The following is a 21,074-nucleotide window of genomic DNA, read 5'->3' on the forward strand; positions in this document are numbered from 1 at the left end:
AAGACAAAGACTGAAAGATCTTGGGGTATAAATGAGAAAAGTCGGGGACAGAGACAAACTGTAGAGTGCCTTTGCCTATCTTAGGGAGGCAATTCCTTCACGGCTTATATCAGCGTGTAGTACAAGTGGCAACCAACACTTCCCGGGGCTTTGGCTTTTACAGAGAAGTCAGAAATATGACTTGTATGTGGAATCTCTCAGCTACTAGACGTTTGTTCAGTTTTTTAAAAATGGAGATGAACAAGGACAAATAAGCCATGTTTGCTGAGCAAGCCTAAATGCCAGCGTGCAACCCCAGACACTAACCACCAAAGGGCATTTGATGATAAATTTATAGGGCAAATTTTAACATTTGTCCAAGTTGATCTCTATGCTCATCATATATATATATATATATATATATATATATATATATATATATATGTCTTCTCTTTACTGTAATTGTTAGCAATTCTGGACACTCCTCCCTTTATGCCAGCCGTGTCATCAAAACATTCTCAGATGGATAAATATTTGAAAGAAAACATTTCTATCTACCAAGCAATTGCTATTCAAAGGAGAAGGAGTGGATGAGCCCCTGGAAAGGGAGGTCCTTCTTATAAGAGAGCAATTCCTAACTCATAGTTATACAGATGCTGTACTGGTTGTTGTTGTTTTGTCAATTTGACACAAGATAGGGTCACCTGGAAAGAGGGAACTTCAGATGAGCAGATTGGCCTATAGACGACTCTGTGGGCATTTTCCTAGTTAAAGTGACATAGGAGGGTTTGGCCACTAGCAACAGTGCCAAGGCTTGGAATGTGGTCCTGGGTTATATAAGGACTCAGGCTAAGTGGGCCAAAGCCTTCCAGAGCAGTTCAGTAAACAGTGTTCCTCCATAGTCTCTGCTTCAGTTCCTGTCTCCCAGTTCCTGCCCTGAGATCCTGTCCTGAGTTCCCCCTCAGTACACTGACTGTAAGCTGTAAGCTCAAATAAACCCTTTCCTCCCCGAGGCTGCTTCCGGCCGTGGTGTTCATTGTAAATATATAATGTATTTACATATATTGCCATATAAAATGAACTAGGAGAGATGTATATCTTACAGTGGCCATGAAAGCTCTCTAAGGCATGTAAAGAAAACACTTCTCATAAAAGAAAAGATGCCATAAAAATTTATTTTCTTAAATATAAACACTAGCCCAAATATGGGCAAAAGAGATATACATGGATAAAGGTTTCATTTATATTTATTCTGTTTATTTTCATACAGTAGGGGAAAATTAAGTATCTAGAGCCAGGGAAATTATTAAAAATATAATAGTATATGCATAAAAACAGGATGTTCTGTGGTCATTACAAATTCTATGTTATCAACAAACTTGGAAGGTACCACAAAATAACTATGGACTGCCAAAAGGCCAGTGTGTGAGTGTGCGCATGCGTGTGAGTGCGTACGTGTGTGTGTGTGTGTGTGTGTGTGTGTGTGTGTGTGTGTGATATAGTATGCATAGCTTGCCCTTTACTAACTTGGTCTCAGTTATTTTCAGATGGTCTCAATTATTTCTAAAAAATGTCACTTTTGAAAAATCTAAAAGGAAGGAAGGAGGAAGAAAGAAGAAGGAAGAAAGGAAGGAAGGAAGGAAGGAAGAAGAAAGGAAGGAAGGGAATCTATCTTTATCTCCTGTAATCTAAAGCTTCTCTAAGGTTTTGCACATCTTCTTCCAGGTCTCTATATAAATGTTTCTATAAATCAAAATTTTTGTTTGTTTGTTTGTTTGGCTTTTGGTGGTTTTAAGAACTTCCCAAGATCTAGTTCTTGCCTCCCTCCTCCTCCCTGTCCCTCCAGCTCTCTGATCCCCTACACCGGCAGTCTGCTCACCTCTGGCCCACGGTAAGGCCTGCCGTTGACAATCTCAGGTGATGCATACAGTGGGCTCCCACAAAATGTTTGCAAGAACTTGTCCTTCTGGTACAGGTTGGAAAGCCCAAAGTCAGCGATCTGTAAAGAGAAGCAAGACCCACCGAAACCTGTTAGAGGGAAGTTGCTAGCATCTGCCAACTGGTTCAAACTGCCCAGGGCCACCACTGTGTCTAGTCCAAAGTCTGTGTCAAGTAAGAGCCTCCCACTGCAGTCAAGAGCATCCAATAAAGTATGGCTAAAGTAAAAAACATCAAAGTCCTTAACGACCCACTTCCTCCCCAAACAAAACCACCAGCTGGGGACTCCTGAGTCCTTGGGGCCATTTCACAAGTAAAGCAAAGCATCCCAATAACAACCGCTTCCATGAAAACCACCACTTGGTGTTTCTAACAAGCACTAAAGTGCAGAGGAGAACTTATCTATGGATTATGTTCCAAAGTTGCAAAGGGATGCTTAAAACGTTCAAGAGTACTATCCTCTATGTCTGCGATGGTTTTTTTTTTTTTTTTTTCTAAACATGCATGTCTAGGATTATTTACAAATCAAAACAGTAAGAGATTAGCAATAATAAATAATAACAAAACAGAATAATTATAACAATGTATTTTATTGCAATAAAATGATCAGGCAGTATCCTTGTTCCTGCACTTTGTGGCAGGGTTAAGTAAAATAAGGTCACCTGAACACACCTGAACACAGGTACTACGTTTGATAAATGGGACAACCAGTAAGTAGCGGTTGGGTGGGGAGCATATACAATGTGGATATCCTGGACAAATCGATGACCCATCAGGACAGATGGTGCAAGACTGTGTCACAGCACTCAGAATGGCACACAAGCTAAAACATACGCATTGCTTCTAGAATGTTCATGTGTTATTTGGGTCCATGGTGAGTAATTAGGAGTGTACAATCTCAGGTAAGAGGAAGTGGAATTTTGAATCATTTTGGTTTACTATATTGAAGACTGAGCCTACTAGGAGTGTCAGCCAAGGACTCTGCTGCTGAGCCACACTCTCTAACCCTTGCCGTCTCTTTCCTGTAGCAGTAGGGACTAAACATGGGGCCTTAGTTCCTGCATTATTATTAACTGGAGACAGGATTTGTTTCTCAGGAAGGCCTTGATGTAACTCTGTAGGCCAAGTAGAACAGGATCTGGTGACTCTCCTGCTTCAGCTTCTGGACCTGCTGGGACTACAGGTGTGTCACCAGTCCTGACTAAAGGCAATGAGTGAGAAATTACTCATGTCCCTACACTCAGAGTAGCATGCGTGTCACACCATGGAGAATCCTAACTTATGCCACCACCACCACGGCCACTGCCTACCACCACTCACTGCCACTGCCACCTTTTCTTCATTTTATGTGCATGTGACTCAACATGAGACGCACAGAGCACCACATATTGAAGCATTACACTTAAGCCTAAACTCTCCCACCGTGTGACATGGAGATCATGGAGACGGCCATGACAGTCTCCCAGAAAACAGAAAGCCAGGATCTCTAGCTGTCCTGTCTTGCAGGTGTATTATAATAAAAAGAAAACCATCAACTGAGATAAGGTGGAACATGCAAACCCCAGCCCCTAGCTTGCACATCCCCTGTAAATGTCTGATATAACCTCAGTTCCATATTGCCCTCTTTGTAAAGGGCTTTGTGTCATATCCTTTAGAGCAATGCAGTTACACCTGCATGTATACAGTCTATGCACACACACATAAACAAAGACATATCTGTACATACTAAACATGCTATGTCTGCCTTCTCTACCAGACTCCAGGTCCCCTGTGTCTGGGCCAACATTTTTGTACCTTCCTCTCTTTAGCAGCTGCCCCTGGCTAAGAAATAAACTTGTCACTAAAACAGGCATTGTATTTTGAAAAGTATAAGGAATTAATAGTTATATAAAATAATAGTAATACCAATTTCCACTTATCAAAACTCCCAATTATCCAGCGCTGTTGAATTCTCTAATCCAATTCTATTTTTTTAAAAAAATCCTGTATTTATAAAAAAAATATAAAAATACTTTATGCCCAATGTCATAAGGATACCTAATTAAAAATAGATTTAAATCTTAATGCTCAAAATGGTTGATTTTATGTTCCGGCAATTTTACCACATTGTTTTAAGAATTCCACTTACCAAACAAGAAAACAGATTTAGGGAGTTGGAGTTACTCGTCTGAAGAAATGTGAGCACTGGGCAGCCATGTGCGTGTTCATGTGCACCACTTACAGTCCCAGCCTTAGACACACACTGTCCTGGGAGGGTCTGTGGATTTTGTCAGTCTCAGCTGGCCTTGCAAGGTGAAGCCCCTGTGTGCTCCACTGTCTCTAGCCTGATTTCCACTTGAGTGTTAGCAGGAGCTGGGGCTATCTGCAAGGCTGGGGATCCTCTGCAGCTGAATGAAGCCCCTGGAATAAGCCTTTTTTTTTTTTTTTTTTTTTTTAAAAAAAGAGTTATCCTTGGATGAATGGAATGTCATTCAAAGGAGCTGTGCACAACCACCCTCAGAAAAGGCATTCCTGGGGCTCAGGTTGCACTTAACAGCTCTGAATCCCACTTGCTTATCAAGGCCCCAGACTGCCTTGCAGGAAGTTGGTGGGAAGCTTTTACAAAGTACATCCTGTCAATCAAAAGAATGGACCAGCTTCAGCTCTGGAGATTCTAAGGAGTCCTGAGGCTTAGGCCTCGGCCTCCCTCTGGCTACGGCTGGAGCCCTGAGAATACACCCAGCAATGCCAATACCTTCTGGGCCGTGTTGGAGCTTTCAAGTGTGTGTGTGTGTCCGCGTGCATGCATGTCTATTGCTTGTGCCCACAGTGGACTGCCCCAAGAGCTCCCCCCGCCTCCCCCCCAAGCTGGGCATCTCTGCTTGCTATGCACGCAGTCTAGAGAAGTGTGTTTATGTTTCACCCCACTCCCATCCTCCCAGACAGATGCTTATCAGCCTCCCTGTAAAACTGTCATTGCTTCGGACACAAGATTAATAGAAATCCAGATTAGGCCGTGTTCTTGGCACTTGAACGGAAAAGCAATATTAATCAACACACACGCAGCGTTCTCAGACACTGAGCCGCTCGGCTCTAGGATTTTTTAATGCCACATGGAGCTTATGTCAACTATTGCTAAGTGGGGAGACACCACAGGGTCTGAATCAACTACTGCTAAGTGGGGAGATACTGGCGGTATGAATCCACTCAGAAGCCTCAGTTCTCTCATCTGTAAGATGGGGGTGAAAATCTCCTCTGCCCCTGTGATGTCCTAACAATTGAATTCATAAAGCACACACAAAGCATATGCAGAACTGTAATGGCACATTTGTCTTTAAACACAGATAAGTAACTGATTTCATGATGCACAAGAAAGCAAGTCTTCTAATGCCAGATACTGTCAATGGAGAACAGAAGGTCAAGGAGCCAGTTTTGCAAGTGAATTAGTTTGAATCACAGAATGTAGAAGTTATTCTCTTCTTTTACGTGAGTCAGGAGATGGTAAGCCACATGGGTCTAATTAAAGCATCTAATTAAAACAGTTACCAGAGAGAACCAACTGCCCATGGGCTCACAGCAACCAACCTCAAACAAACAAACAAAAAAAAAAAGTAATGCGGCTATTTGGTTTGCATTATTTCACTTGTGAGCTTTTCTTTGGTTCATGGTACTCGTTTTCCACCAAATGCCATTACTTAAGGCCTCCTTCCTAAGTAAATACCACTCTACAAAAAGACCCAAACTAAATACAAGCACCAGCAACCTAAGAAAAGGCAAAATGCACAAGAGTGGGAGAAAAAAAAATATGTGAGGGCTAAATTTAAACATAACTTTGCAAAAACCATTGCATCTTAGAGTGATCTGCATGCGGAAGAGACCTGAATGGTGGGAAAGGGAGCTCCTGAAGGCTCAGGGAGCTAAGGTGATTTGCTGAAGACCCAAGATCCATGGGAGGCTCCCCAGCTGACCGACTCTGTAAAATGATGCATCCATCCATCGACTCCATTTCTGACAGAATTCTAATGGAGGCAATGCCAGTCCGTGTAGCCCTGCTTCTATCTGCTCCTCCAGCCTGAATCATCAGCACCACCTCATAGCATCTTAGAAGACACACTTTAAGCCCCTCCCCAGGCCCTTTAGAGTAGTTCCTGTTGACACAAGAAAGAGGCCTTGCTGTGTTTTGGGGAGGTTGGGGTTGTTTGTTTAGTAGTGGTGGTGCAGGTGCTGAACTGTTGCCCTGCCCCATACTGGATCAGAACCACTCTCTGATCTCACACTCTTTGTCCTGTAGCTCAGCCTCCACTCTGAAAGGCATCAGAGAAGGTAAGTCTCACGAGTTTAACTTGGACTGTCTGTGTAGCTACCCATCCCCTTTACAAGTGTGCCCTGCTAAGTGAAGATCAGAGTAAAAAAGATAAATTTGAGGGGTGGGGGGATCACTCACATGTCAGTGGGATTAACCCCACTTCAACACAGGCAAACCCTGGAGACGAGGGCAGTGTGAAATAAGCCAGGCACACACACACACAAAAAAAGACACTCATTGTCTGATTCTATTTATATACAGTCCCTAGAGTAGACAAATCAAAGAAAGGAGAACAGTAGTGATGGCCAGGGCCTGGGAGAAAGAGAAGCAAGGAGCCAGAACCTAGTGGGCATGGAGAGTCAGGTGCGGAGTAGGCTGAGGGGCTGCAGCTGGGTGCTGGGACAGTTCTACAATACCAAAGGTACTTCCTGCCTCTGTGCTAGACACCCAAGTACAGTAGGCTTTGAGTTACATTATGCATATTTTGGCATCATCAAAAAAGCACCCCAAGGTCACTATGAATAGGAAGCTCATATGATGCAAAAGGAGGTACCAGCTTGTTGATTTTAACTGCTACCAAAGGAGGCTTACAACAGGGATAATTAGGAATGTCTGTCTGCCAACCCCTAGCAGTGTCTAAGAGGAAGTGCCCTGCACTCAAAGATCAGAGGCTTAGGAGTCCTAAGAATAGGGGCTGAACTTTGACTTTGTCAATACTAGGTAATAATTGGTGGGTACCACCGAGCCTCTCAACCTGTCTATCTACAAAATGGTCTCTCAGAACTCTCATCTATAAAGATGCTAAAAGGACTAGAGACTGAATCTCAGACATCTCCCTTAACACTTAGAGGCCATCTCAGAAGGGAAAGCCGACCTCAGAGCCAAGAGAAGAGATCTTGGCCTAGGCATGTCCAGTGTGAGTGGCAGCATCACAGGAAGGAGAAAAACCAAGGTGGGTAGAACTTCAATACGCTAGTTCTAATCCCGGCTCCATCTCTTTCCAGTTCTGAGGCAAGTCAGTCCTTGAGCCAGTATCATCAGCATCTCAGAGCACCTTAGAAAGCGGATCTCAGGCCCTGCCCATGCCTGCTGAGCAGAAAGCTGCATTACAACAAGAGCCCACTGGTTTCACTTGTACTACAGTCCTCTTGAGCCTGAGACTTTTCTGTAGAACGTGGCTGACAGTGACACCGTGGTCCACTAGGAAGAGCTGTTGAGAAACCAAATTAACAGGCACACGGCAAGCACAAATCCAAGGTTGAGCATGTAGCAGGCCTTCAATCTCAGAACTGTGACACTCCTACATCTATGAGTCTCAGTTGCTAGGAAACGGATCCACAGTAGCACTGACAGATTCTGTGAGAATCAAACTCATTGGGCAAGAACTGTATTGATCACAGCTGTGAGCCAGGCACTGCCTAGGAGCCCCACATAAACCTCTAGCCAGTTCTCACAACAGCCCTTGGAGAAAGGTATTATTATTATTATTATTATTATTATTATTATTATTATTCCCTCTTGGCAGATGAAGAAACTGAGGCACCTGTCTTGCCCAAGGAGCCTGCCCAGAGCCATCCTGGCTGTTAAACTACATGTCAAGGAGAGTTATTGTTCACAGGAAATGGACATTCTGTGACTACAGGAAGATAGTAATTCCATGCAGGAAGACACACTCCATCGCTCCTTTCCAACCTTGGAGTTAATTACTGTGGCTTTACCCAGGACAGCCACGGGTCCTGTGCAGTCGGAAGGAAGGCAGCAAGTGGAACAATGAACCACAGGGAGTCGACTGGCTTTCATCTTTAGAAGAATTATTTCTTGAGACCAGTAATCACCAACAGGAGCGATCTGGGAAACTCTTAATAGAGGGTGTGGCAAGGGCTACCTTGCGCAGGATGCTAAAGCACAGCCAGCTCCACTTCGCTGCACAGGCATCTCCAGCCTCCTGTATGGCTGCTCCGCCCACCGGGACGTGCTCAGCTGTCACTGGCCACTATCAGCACTTGGAGATTCTCTCCCAGGGACAGCTGTTGGCAAGTCAACAGCCCTCAAGATAAGACAATATGAAAGCTATCAGATGGCCTTCCCTCAGACAGAGGGCAAATTTTGGGGCTGGCAGTAGAGAATAGTCTACAGTGGAGTGGGAAGAGGTTTGTAGCCAGCCTCATTCCTGATAGGGAATCTCCCTGTCTGAAAAAAAAAAAAAAAAAGAAGCACTTGGTCCCACCCTGGTGAGGAGACTCTAAAGACTAAAGGACGTGATATTTGCACGGTCTGGTCCAGGGCTCCGGCTTCCAGCAGGAGTTCAGCAAATGTACTTTGGTCCTTTGGTTTCCTTCCATCTGCAAGCTCATCATCAGATCCTCCCCATCAGACCCTTGCCCAGCCTTCAGATCTCTGCCTGTCACCACTTCCCCCTCAAAGGCTTTGGGCTCCATCTGGCTAGACAGACCCACCCCTTCCTGCTTAGCATGCCCAGATGGCACAGGGGCATCTGGCCTGCCAAGGGATAAGGAAAACTCTCTGGAGGAAGACCCTCTAAAGGACAGACAGACAAGGGGGAGTGGAAAGGGCATTCGGACAGAAGGAACCCTGTGCTCCAAGGTCTGGAAGGCAGAGAAAACTCTGTAGATTTGAGGAGTTCAGGGCAGTGCAAAGGAGCCTTCCCGGACCAACCTCACTGAACGACACTGTCAGGCCCCATCCCCACCCTGACCAACCTCCTTCACTGGACAAGTGGATCACACATTCCTTTGTTTACTGGTCTTAGCCCCAGCTGAAACCCCAAGTCCACTGCAGGGGAGGAGGGCACCTCCTCTTCTTTGCCTTCTTAACATTTGGTGGCTCATTATCACTACTAGTTAAATGGCCACCAGACTCAGAGCTCCGAGACAAGAGAGACCTGACCATCTGACTCAGCATTAAATACCCCAGCACCCGGCCCAGGACTAAAGACAACACTTCAACACTTGGTTAAGTATTTTATGATCAAAGAAATATGGTCTATACTAGATATTCAGCTCCTGGAAGGATAGAAAAATGAGCACAGGCAGCAAAGGTATGCTGCAATATAAACAGCCCCACATACACACACACACACACACACACACACACACACACACACACACACACACGTGCACATCCGATGGGTAAATGAACTAGTTAATGCAAGACTACAAAGTTCTCACACTCCAAAGCCATGATCCCGGGCTTCGCCTTGCTAAGCTGCCAAGATTTCTATCTCATCTTGTCACTGCCATTCAAAGTGGCTCTCTTATGCACAGCAGCCATGCCTCCATTGTCACAGAGGCAGCAGAACATCGTTCCTCTTCCCTGAGCGCTGAGAGCTCAGCAGATTCCCAGCCCTCCAAGTGGAGGTCAGCTGACCCAGGCGCCTGGCCCTCTTCCGGGAGGCATTTTTACAGGAGCCTTCTCTGGGAATGATCAGCATTCCATTCTCCCAGAGAGTGGGATGTGAATCTGGCCTGTTTTCATTAATTGCAAATTAATGCTAGGCTGGGTGCTATTTTAGTCCATGCTTCCACAGAGGACGGAATGCGATCCGAGGCAGCGCATTGCGCTCATTCCTTCTGCCGTTGGACTGCAGGAATATGTTTAGAAGCCGCACCCTTTTGCCGTGGCCAGATAAATAATTCCCAAAACCAGATGTGCTCTTTGCAAATCAGCATAAGGCGCAGAAGGGAAGAAGAACCAGTCACATGGCTCGCACCAAAACTGCAGCAACCTCTAACTCAGTTCAGCCAGAAGCAGCTTTAGAGAGACTTCCCCCGGGGCGTAGGAGAGGTGGACCCACAACGTGACATCCACTCCTCCTGCCCTTAGGACGATCTTGCCACTCACACACAGTTGGTTGGTAGTACATTTGTACCCAGGGTCCCCCAAGCCAGGCAGCGGTGGCCTTTCATTCACTCAGAGGCCAGCTTGTAGCCATGTGTGTGACTGCTTCTGTCAGCAACTGTCCTTTCTAAATACGCTTCTGCAAAGTGCTGAGTCAGGAAGAGCAGAGCCCGTGCAGCCGGAAGGCAAATCAACACCAGCTGAAACACATTTCTAAAAACCCTTGGAAGTGGGTGCGAGAGAATGGAGTTTGCCTGGAAGTCAAACATGGGGGTTTTAATCCTGGTTTGCGTTCCTTCGCCCGCAAATCAAACAGTTCTAAATGCCTACATGTGCCAGGCACCACAGGATGCTCTGGGAAAAGAAAGACACAGCAAACTACTGATCTCTGGCACATCCTTAGATGGTCTAGGTTGGAAATCGACCCTCAACAGGTTCTTTCAAGTAGAATATCAGGTCTTAGCGGTGCCTCTGCAACAATGGTGGAAACAGTAAATAATGACTTATTAAAAGGACAGATTTGATTCTGTGCACACACACACACAAGTGTCCACCCTGGTCAATGTCAGTAGCAGGAGCAGAGATTCCTAAGAAAAAAGACAAAGAAAAATATAGGACCAAAGTTGACCTTTGTAAAGTACTGTGTGTGCTACTAGGCTACAAAAACAGAGGCTCCCAGGTGGAAAACCTGGCCACCAGGAGCCCCACATTCGAGACCATCCAAGACCTGCTCTGCCTGGTTTCGTTTACAAATGAGCTGTCCTTCCAGGCTGCTGCCCCATTGTCCCCTACACAATTGCTCTCTGAATTCTGGCCATTCTTCTCCTCCATTAGGGAATTCTATGACTCCACAGGAAGCTATGTGCCTTATCACTTCTGTGACTACAGCATGAGATCAAGAGGTCACACTGTACCACAGAACCCAATCCCCAGGCAAGAGGCTCACATTCCAGACCTTGTAAAGACTACATTTAGTTCCAAGGGCTCCCGGCGACAGGTGGCGGGAATAGTCTGGACAGAGTGTCACTGAGATCAATAGATGGTGTAAAACCCTCAGAAGGCCAGGGTCCAAACTGACAGCAGGCCCGACCACCGCCAGACCCCAGAACCATTTGTCCAACGCTGGCTTCCCATGCACTTCCTCCTTCAGGGGCCAGCCACTTAGGATGGACATAGCTAAGCACTATCTCCTTTGAATGCATTTTTAGCTATTTTCACATTCATTGCCAATGCCTAGAACTGGGCATCATTGCCCACAGAAACTCCCAGGAAAAAATGACTGGAGAAAATAAACAAACAGTAGTCTCTTCTTCCTACTTGACAGGAGAAGCGAAGTTCAATGGGCGAGACATTTATCCTAAACCTTGCCATCAGCAAGAGACTGAGCTGCCGCACAAACCTGGGCTATCCAACTTTAGAGCTGGACTCCTAGACTGGACTCATTTGTAGACAGTTGGCTGTTACTATTACCTATTTTGTAACTGAAGGAACTGGGTTATTTGGGGTTTTTCCAATATCAAGGAGCTGGGAAGCCCTATAGCCCATACGTTGGTTTTTTGTTTGTTTGTTTTTTCCCTCTGTCAATACTGGGGCTGACAAGGGCTTCATACATGTTTAGCAAGTGTTCTGAAATCTGAAAACACATCCCCGATCCATAATTTTTGAACTTGATAGTTAGTGTTCCTTCTAGAATAATCTAGCCACTTGCCAGAAAGGGATTTGATATTTCATTTCCTGTTCCTAGGGAGAACTGTTTCAATCCATCATTTTCACCAGGCTCTAAGGGCTGGACAAAAATATGTAACTGAGGCCAACTCTTCTGAGTAGCAAGCCATGGGGGTGTGTCTCTCAAGGATTGCTCAAAGGACACTCGTGACTGATGGTTGACAGCCATGTTCTACAAACGTAAAACAGCTCTATCCTCCCAAGCAAGGATGTGGTCCATCACACACCCACTGACAGACAACAACAGGAGCGACTAACAAGGAAGATGTGAGATTGTTGCTATGCCTTGTCTGGGGACTGGGGTCCAACTGAGCGTCACCTCAGTGCTGGGAGTCCTAGGGAAACCTGTACAGCGAGCCCCATTTATTTTGAAACAGTGTTTGCTTACTTTGTGGATGTGGTCTAAGGGACATTCACAGTGTTCCCAAGGAGGCCCTTGAACCCTGCAGAGCTTTCTCCAGCAGCAGCCAGAAATAAAGGTGAACTCCGCTGCCCACCCTTTCTTTAAGATTGATTTTTATTTCTAATTGTGTATGGTTACATGTGTCTGGTATGTGGACCTGTGCATGTGTCCTCAGAGGCCAGAAGAGCCAGACTTACGGGTGTTCGTGAGCAGCCCAGCATGGCTGCTATGAACCCAACGGGGTTCTTTAGAAGAGAAGCAAATGGTCTTAATTGCTGGACTATGTCTCCAGCCCCCAACGCACGCTTTCTGAACTACCACCATTTTAATCCAGCTCTCAATTCCATAGCCGGTTCAAGTGTGAGACGGTGAGGAGGAAGAGGCAGAGATGTGGGGTGGGAAGTCACAGTGCAGAGGCTTGGGAAAGGCCTCTAAGTCGGGGTGAATTGTTTGCTGTAGTCTCAGCACTAAGGAAGTAGAGCGAGGAGGACCATCTGTTCAAAGTCATCCTCAGCTACGTAGCAAGTTTGAAACCAGCCTGGTCTACATGAGATACTACCTCAAAGACAAAAAAAAGAGAGAGACTTCTAGGTTTAAAATAATCTGGGGCTCTTCTAGCACATTCTACATAATGGTGTGAACTTACCTTTACATACCAATCACTGTTACTATGGATATGTTATCTGATTTGTCTGTGCCTCAGTTTCCCTATGTATATGTGAATTATAAGACAAATAATGCCCATCTCATATGCTGTCTGAAAGAGTGGTTTATGAAAGTATTAAGCACATGGAAACTAAAATACATAGGAAATATGTGTGTTACTTTTGTGGTAAGAAGTCCAGATCGTGAACTTCCTGAGGACAGGGACTGTGTGTCAGTCATTGTCCCAGTGGGGAGAAGGGAGTCTGGCAGGTTGTAAAGAACTCCTTAATACCTGCTAAATTAAACTGCTAGGATGAGCCTATTGCTGGGAGTCTTTCCCAGAGTCTGCCTACCAGCAGAGGGAGAGGCTGCGTCAGATCCTATGGAGAATCATGCCCACCGGCCACACCCACCTGCCACGCCCAACTGCCATTCCCAGGCCCCATCTGAGTTCTACCTTAATGTTGCAGTTGTCATCAAGCAGTATGTTCTCCAGCTTCAAGTCCCGGTGGACCACACCATTCTGCAATGAGAAGATGGAAGAACTGAGCAGGAGAGTGTGAGATGACAGTCAGCAAGAGAGCTCTGGGGAGGAGGGAGAGGAGGCCAGGCACAGGGAACAAGTCTGACAGATGAAAGAAATGCACCAGCCAGCCCCGGTGGTCTTCACCTCCATCCTTCAGGCCTGCTCTTGCTGTCAGGATGCTCCCCAGACAGCAACCAGCGACAGGAGAGCATTAGTCACTTGCTGTGTGGTTAAAGGAAAAATGACTGGAATCCATTCTCCCCCAGAGCCTGTAAACCAGCAGGGGGATTCTTTGTGGAAATGTAATTCCACTGTGTCTGAGACGGGGTCCCAGGGATGCAGCAGACATCTCAGCTGGTGACTCGGATCATAGGACCCCAGGGAAAGCCTGCCTGCCTGTCTGTCTGTCTGTCTGCCTATCTGTCTGCATCCTTCATGCTGGAAAGAGGCCTGACCCAGTCTCCTAAAGCTTTGTCTTGGATACTTCCTAAGCAGCCAGCTGGAAAGACTTAAAAGTCCCTCTCCACTCTGCAGGATTCAGGGCTGATGAAAAAGGGTTGCAGGCCAATGAGACCAGAGCCACTGGGAACTGTTATACAGTGTGACCTTTTCATTCAGGCAAACTCTGGCCAATTGGGAGGCTGGACTTGAGAGCAGCCAGCCAGCTGAAGGGAAAGGACACCAACAGGCTGGGGTGAAGGTGCTGTCCAGCTGTAACACCTGGCCTGCTCAAGTCAATTAGGGGTGGGTGGGCAGAGCCATGTGAGAGAACTGCTTGGGGGCTGTGTTGAATGCACGGGGGAGTGGGTTTCCAGCATCCCCGCTGCATTAATGGCTTCTCCACATAAATGTGGAGAAAGCACTGTGCTGGACTAACTGACGAGCATGCCTACAGCTGGTTCTTTGAGTTTGTTTTCCTTTTCGTTTGACAGCTTCTAACATCTCCGCAGCTACCAACATGGAGAGAGATGGCATGTATTCGTACTACTGCTTTTGCTAATCCAAGCTCTCAGGAGGTGTCCGGAGATTTAGAAGGTGTCTGGAGATTTAGAAATGCCCCCCAAAACACGTCTCCCAGAGAAGAGAGATGGAGAACAGGAAAGCCAATTCTGTTTGGCTTTAAATGAAATACTACGAGAAGTTTGTTTCACGTGGTCACATGCCTGGCTGACAGATGATGGAATGAGTCTAAGAACATCCCATTCATACACAATCCACAAATTCACACACTTCAAACAACGGAAGTGGTCTGCAGTGCTTTCCAGCATGGCTTGAGGAGGAGTCTCAGAATGTTTCCTGGTCTGATCATGAGTGTCTCTTGTGTCCACAGAGAGGTCAACCAAAGGTTGTGGGTGTGCACATCTATCACCCTAACACTGATCTACAGAGACAGGCAGATACTGAGGGCTCACTGGCAAGCCAGCCCAACTGAACTGGCAAGCTCCAGGTTCAATGAGAGACCCTGTCTCTAAAGCTAAGATGGGAAGTGACAGGGGACACATGACAATGACCTCAGGCCTCTATGTACACATGCACAAACACACACACACACACACGAGCATGGGATTTGAATAGGGGGATTTTCTCATCCTAGTCTGTAACATCTCCACACATGTTACAATGAACTAACCAAGGCTTTTATAATATTAGAGCTATCATGAGGTGCCAGAAAACAGTCTATGCCCAAAGTTGCAGGCCTGGCCGTACCTTGTGACAGTAGTGCACAGCAGACACGATCTGCCGGAAGAAGTGTCTGGTCTCCCTCTCGCTGAGGCGTCTCCGCTCACTGATGTAATCATACAGCTCTCCTTTGCTGGCATATTCCATGATGATCACAATCTTGTCTTTGTTCTCAAACACTGTGGGGGGCGGGAGAGAAGCAAACACTCTGTTATCCAGCAGGATGGAGCAAGGAAGACCATGGAGATGTCACTGAGCCAGATGAGGCTCAAGGAACAGGTTGCAAATCTATGCATTCAACATCAGGGGACTTGGGACAATGATAGCTTCACTCTGTCCCTGTACCTGCCTCATACAGTTGAGAGAAACATACTGGGTCTTCTCTGCAGATTCCACTCCTGTTAACAAGATCGTCTCTCCCCAGTGCCCTCCCACCCTGCTTAGTTCTCTGAAGAGAGAAGAGAATTAATGAACACAAGTATAGGGCTGTGGAGATAGTTCAGCAGGTAAAGCGTTTGCTGCCCAGATGTGGGGGCCTAAGTTCAGAACCCTAAAAAACAAGCAAAAGCCAAACACAACAGCATGACCTGTCTGTGATCCCAGTGCTCCTATGTGTGATGTCAGTGCTCCCATGCATGATCCCAGTGATCCTATGTGTGATCCCAGTGCTCCTATGCTTGATCCCAATGCTCCCATGTGTGATCCCAGTGCTCCTATGTGTGATCTCAGTGCTCCCATGTGTGATCCCAGTGCTCCCATGTGTGATCCCAGTGCTCCTATGCAGGGACTGGGAGGCAGAGACAAGGAGAGTCCCTGGAAGCTCCATAAGCCAGGCTGGCTGACACAGCACCAAATAAGAGAGTGTTAGGAACAAGGTGGATCTGGAAGACTGACAGAAGAGGTTGGCCATTGACCTTCACGTCCATCATGGCTCACATGCACAACAGGTACTTCATAAACACACACACACACACACACACACACACACACACACACACAAACTGCTGCTGCTGTTCATCAACCATCTGACGCAGACAGGGTACCATATCACTGACAAAGCTTCTCTGGTCTCCATCCTATCGTCTCTTTGCTCCTTCAGACTCACCAGTTTTCATACACACCTTAATGTATTTACTTACACAATATGACGGGGCCTTCTTAGACCTGTTTTGCTCATTTCAAACTTACAACACACCCCCAGGGAATATCTGAAATGTAACCATTCAAAAAAGAGCTGGATGAGGGCAGCCTATGGAGGTTGTAAGACTTGCAGAGCCTGCAGCCAGTTACTACTGACAAGATCCAGTGAGGAGCCACTTAAGAAGGCGGTTTCCTAAACAGTTGACCAGAACCAGCTTAGCTCTGGCTCCGGGCATGACCAGTGAGCCCCAGAGCCAAACCTGGAATGGAGTTAGGGACCCGGCAGCCTTCTGGAGCTGGGTGTCCCTGCCTGAAGCCCAGTCCCTTTTCACCTGGCCTCCACGATGTTTGTCAAGGCCCTCTTGCCAACTCTATTCTCCAGCCGTTAGGATCGAATTCGGGGTCCCACACAGACACCCAAGGCCAACACAGGGGCAGAGGAGAAAAGGCAAGGAAGAGAGAAAGTTCTAGGTGCTCAATCCCACTTCAGACACTCACTCCACCGCCACGGAGCCTTAATTCAGGCCGTCATGCAAGATGCCTTTAACTGTCAGGAAGTACATCCTTCCTGGAAGATACAGAGGGAGCTGGGACCCCCCTTCTGCCCGCCTCTACCTCATCAGGTCCGACTGCTCCTGCCCACTTCAATGCCCAGTGATACAGAAAGAGCTGCCAGTCATTCACATGACTCACATTTACACACATGCTGCTGCCTCCACCCCCCTGCTCTCCCCGTGCCTCACCCCTACCTATCCTGGCCAGGCATTCATCAATAGAGCCTTCGATCATGTGTATCTGTACATCACATGCCTTCAGCCTCTTACAGCCTCCTGGCCCATCCCTGCCTTGTCGTAACTTATTTCCTGGTTACAAACCCATCTTCCTCTGCCTGGACGCGGAGCTTGGGCTAGGAGAGCTGAAACCAAGCATTTTGCCCTTGTTGGCTGTGTGACTCTAGGAAGTTGTTTACCTTCTCTGTGTTCCTGTTACATCAAGTGCGAAATGGGAGTGAAATTAGAAAGTTTTTCTTAGGACTGTTGTGAGAACGGATGGCTAGCAAGATGGTAGACGCTTAGAGCGAAGCCTGGACGCACAGCTTCAATAGCGTTGGTTGTTATTGTTTATCTTATTATTATTGGATCCCCAGGGCCTGGCACCGAGACAAACACGCACATGCAATGAGCAACTGAGTTGAATTGGAGCCTGCCTGTGGCCTGGGCTCCCTGCCATCCACACCTTGTCACTGCTGGCTAGAAGGTCACCCTTCCCCAGTTCCTTTTTGGCTCCTTCCAGTCCAGCCGACTGTCTCTGATAAAATGGAGGGGAAGGTGACAGGAAGGTAGAGGGAGAGACAAGGGACAGCCAGATAAAACTGGCTGCTCCAGAGTCTGCTGGCCTCCCTGGACCCAGCCTCTTGGACTCCTACTAGGATTTCATCCTGGATTGGACTTTTCATTAACTCTAAACTCTGGCAAGTAGGAAGACCTTGGGACATATGGCTCAGGTTGCAAACATGAGTGATATACATGCCGTTGGGAAGCAGCTGGCTTCCTAGGTTTTGTTGTTGTTTTTAAGGTAGGGAGAAGGAAGAAAAAAGTGCTTTTACACACACACACCATATACACACACACATACACACACACACACACACACACACACACACACACACACACACACACACACAAATAAACAAGCACCTCCCATCCCAGACTCTGGAGCATCCTTAAAGGTGACTGAGACTCATCTGAATATCAGGGGCACACCTCCCCGCAGACTGGGTCATCAGAGGCTGGCTCCTCCCTTTCAGGCTATACACTTCAACTCGGCTCACCGCGACATGTGACTGGTACTTCACTAAACAACTTCCGCTGGCACAACCTGACACTCTGGCTGGGTCCATCCACCTGTGTTCCCCCTCCCCCCACTACATCCTCCCTGTCTTCCAACCCTTCCCTGTCACTCCATTGCCAAATGCCTGAGAAGCAGAACAGCGGCAAAGACTGTTTCCTGGAGCATGCATCCTGCAAGGTACTCTGGGAAAAAAAAAAAAAAAAGACTTAATGACTAAACAGATGAAATCTTTGGAAACCTGGCGTGGCTGCCTTTGGACGGCAGGCTTTTCTCTTAGGTTCTGCAGGTGAACTGGGGCTCTTCCATGTCCCTACTCATACCCAGAGGAAGAGCTCTAGATTTGGTACAGGAAACATGGGATGCCTGTAATGGTATCTGAATAGACTATCCCCTTGCTGCCATGGGCCATCAGCAGGGCCACAGAACTCTCCACGTGGTCAGGCCTGGCTATGGGACACCATCTGTACCCTCTATAGGACTCAGGCCAGGCACACAGCCAACACTTTAATACCACATTAGATGAGCTAACTGCCAAAGAGAATTCTACATTTGGGGAACATAATGGTCTGTCAGGGAGGCTGCTGAAGCCTCCAGTTGTTACTTAGCAACAGCGCCAAGTATCATGGGCCTACTATGTGCCAGCCCTGCGCTAAGAGGCACTTTGTGTGAATGGTGTCATGTGGGTGTGGCCCTCTAAGCCCTTTTATTTTATAGAGAGGAACACCTGAGGTAGCAAGGCTCAGAACAGTCACCATGACTACAGAGAGCCCAAGCAAGGCTGGGCTAGACTACACAGTCAGCCTTCGGGATCAAAGCTCAGCCTCTGTTATCCTCCATACACCCAGTCCCTCTAGCCTGACTCTCATCAAGTGATGAGGCTGACAGAGTTTGGGGGCAGGATCAGAGAGCTGACCTCAACCCTGTGCCTCAGTGTTTAAATAACCCCCCCACCCCACCCCCAGCCACCTCTTAGAGCAAGACTGCCCTAAGACTTTCCTTGCCAACGTGGTACTTTGTACCATGCCACAGCTACCCAAGACGCTCAGTGTCTTCGAACAGGAAGGAACCACAGATCACCTATTACTTTTTCCAGACTAGCCCAGTATTCATGATGCCTAAGGTTAAAGTCTTAGGAATCAGCACTAAGGAATGACTGGCTTCTGCATCCTAGGCCTGAGGCTCCTTACCCATGATTAAGGTCACTAACGGAGAAGTGGTAAGCATCTTTGTGACCATTCTTCTCACAAAAAATGGGCTGTTCCCCTTGGACACATTTTACAACTGGTTATTTATAAGCCCAGAACTCTTGTCTGTGTTTATATTATTAGTCACCGAGCAAAAACTTATTTTCCATCACTTGGGAAGGGTTTCCTTTCTGAAAAATGAAAGCCTGTGTCTCTTGGCCAGACGCTTTTACCCAGAAGCCTGGTGGCTCCAAGATGGTAAGGAAAACCGTGGCCCTTGACATGCCTGCCAGGCCTACCAGGAAACTGCAGGCCCTGAATAGAAACTTAACTCAGCTTGAGTCAGCCCACAGCACCGTGCCAGGACCCTGTGCTGCCCAGCCTGGGTGTCAGTAAAGCAACAGAACCTCAGAAAGCACCTACTATGTAGATGGCACTGGGAATAATTAAAAAGATGTGACCAAGCCAAGAGAGTGAATGAAAACAGACTGGATAGAAAAAACACCTTGAGAAAAGCAACAGTCACCAGCCTCTGCCGGGTCCCACAGAAGAAGCAAGAAGAGGGCTGTGAATGAAATACTGAGGTAGCAAATAAATACCCGGGGGAAGCTCCTGGGCAGCCAGACAGGTGAGTAGGCATTGCCAAGGCAACAGAAAAGAGGGAAATGAAGGCCAGAGTAGCATCCGGAATCATGGACCTCTGAAACAGCTCAAGACTCGCCCCCTCCCAGTGACCTCTCCTCTCCACCAGTGACTGCATGTCACAACCCAGCGCTGACACGTCACAGTGATCCTGTAAAACCAGTACAGAGACCATGAGCTTGGGACCAAGGGTGTGGCTTCTATGGATTTTAGAATATCTGTGTCCATATAATGACATACATGAAGACCCCGGTCTGAGTGGGATATTTGCTTATGGTTCATATACATCTAATACAAATAGGCTGAAGGCATTGGTGCTGGTTAGTTGGCACAGTCAAGAGACATCAGAGAGGGACCCTTGGTTGGGCAATGGTCTCCATCATATTGGTCTATGGGTGTGTCTGTGTTGTGTCTGTGGGTGTGTCTGTGGGTGGGGGGAGAATTTTCTTTTTAATTGATGGAGAAATGTGGGTGTTGTCACCCCTGGGAAGGTAGTCCTAGGCTGTATAGGAAAAGTAGCTGAAAGAAAGCCTGAAAGCAAGCCAGTGAGTAGCATTCCTCCATGGCCTCTTCTTCAGTTCTATCTCTAGGTTCTTGCCTTGAGCACCTGCCCTGGCTTCCTTCCATGACAGACTGTAACAAGTAAGCTGAAGTAAGCGTTTTTTCTCACATTGTGTTTGTTTGTTTGCCTTGTTTGTTGTGTTGTCCATCATCTGAAGTTAAAAACAATAATTTTGTATTTTTAATAACTACAGGTGTGAAACACAGTTTCATGGTATGAGATTTTCCATGTGTGGTCTATCACGTTGATGCTCCAAACATTTAGCGTCCTGGAGCATCTCAGACTTCAGGTTTCTGAATCAGGGATGCTCAGCCCGTGTCAACATAATTCCACTCCATGATTGGAGAGCCATTACCCCCACCAACGAGCAACACTACGGACTCCAGTTGCCTGACGTAGAGCCCTCTGCTGTCAAACCCGCCTAGGCTTAGATGTAAGCAATACTTACAGTATGCTGACTACAAGCTGGTCAGGTGGGTGAGATTTGCTTCTTCTGAGGTTCTTAAACAATGGACCGTGTAGAGTATATTCCTTTGTGTGACTTCAATAACCACAAATAATGTAGATGAGAATAATTCTCAGTGTTCCGTATCATTGAAGAGTCTCCGTTCATGCTACGCAGTCTTTATCATTCAGTGGTGTTGTGCTGCCTTATT

At 46.9% G+C, this 21,074-nt stretch overlaps 1 protein-coding gene across 2 annotated transcripts in view; it reads right to left on the reverse strand.

Moving 5' to 3' along the window:
* The window catches only part of Nuak1 (NUAK family kinase 1), a 64,807-nt gene that overhangs the window by 7,256 nt on the left and 36,477 nt on the right, over positions 1 to 21,074 (reverse strand). For both annotated transcript variants that reach the window (XM_076919773.1, XM_076919774.1), the window contains 3 exons: positions 15,067 to 15,218; positions 13,291 to 13,356; positions 1,859 to 1,978 (listed from right to left, as the gene is read on the reverse strand). In XM_076919773.1, the coding sequence (XP_076775888.1) occupies positions 1,859 to 1,978; positions 13,291 to 13,356; positions 15,067 to 15,218 (338 nt within the window). The remainder of the gene's footprint in view (positions 1 to 1,858; positions 1,979 to 13,290; positions 13,357 to 15,066; positions 15,219 to 21,074) is intronic.

The sequence above is a fragment of the Arvicanthis niloticus genome, chromosome 22 (assembly GCF_011762505.2).
Source record: "Arvicanthis niloticus isolate mArvNil1 chromosome 22, mArvNil1.pat.X, whole genome shotgun sequence".
NCBI lineage: Eukaryota > Metazoa > Chordata > Mammalia > Rodentia > Muridae > Arvicanthis > Arvicanthis niloticus.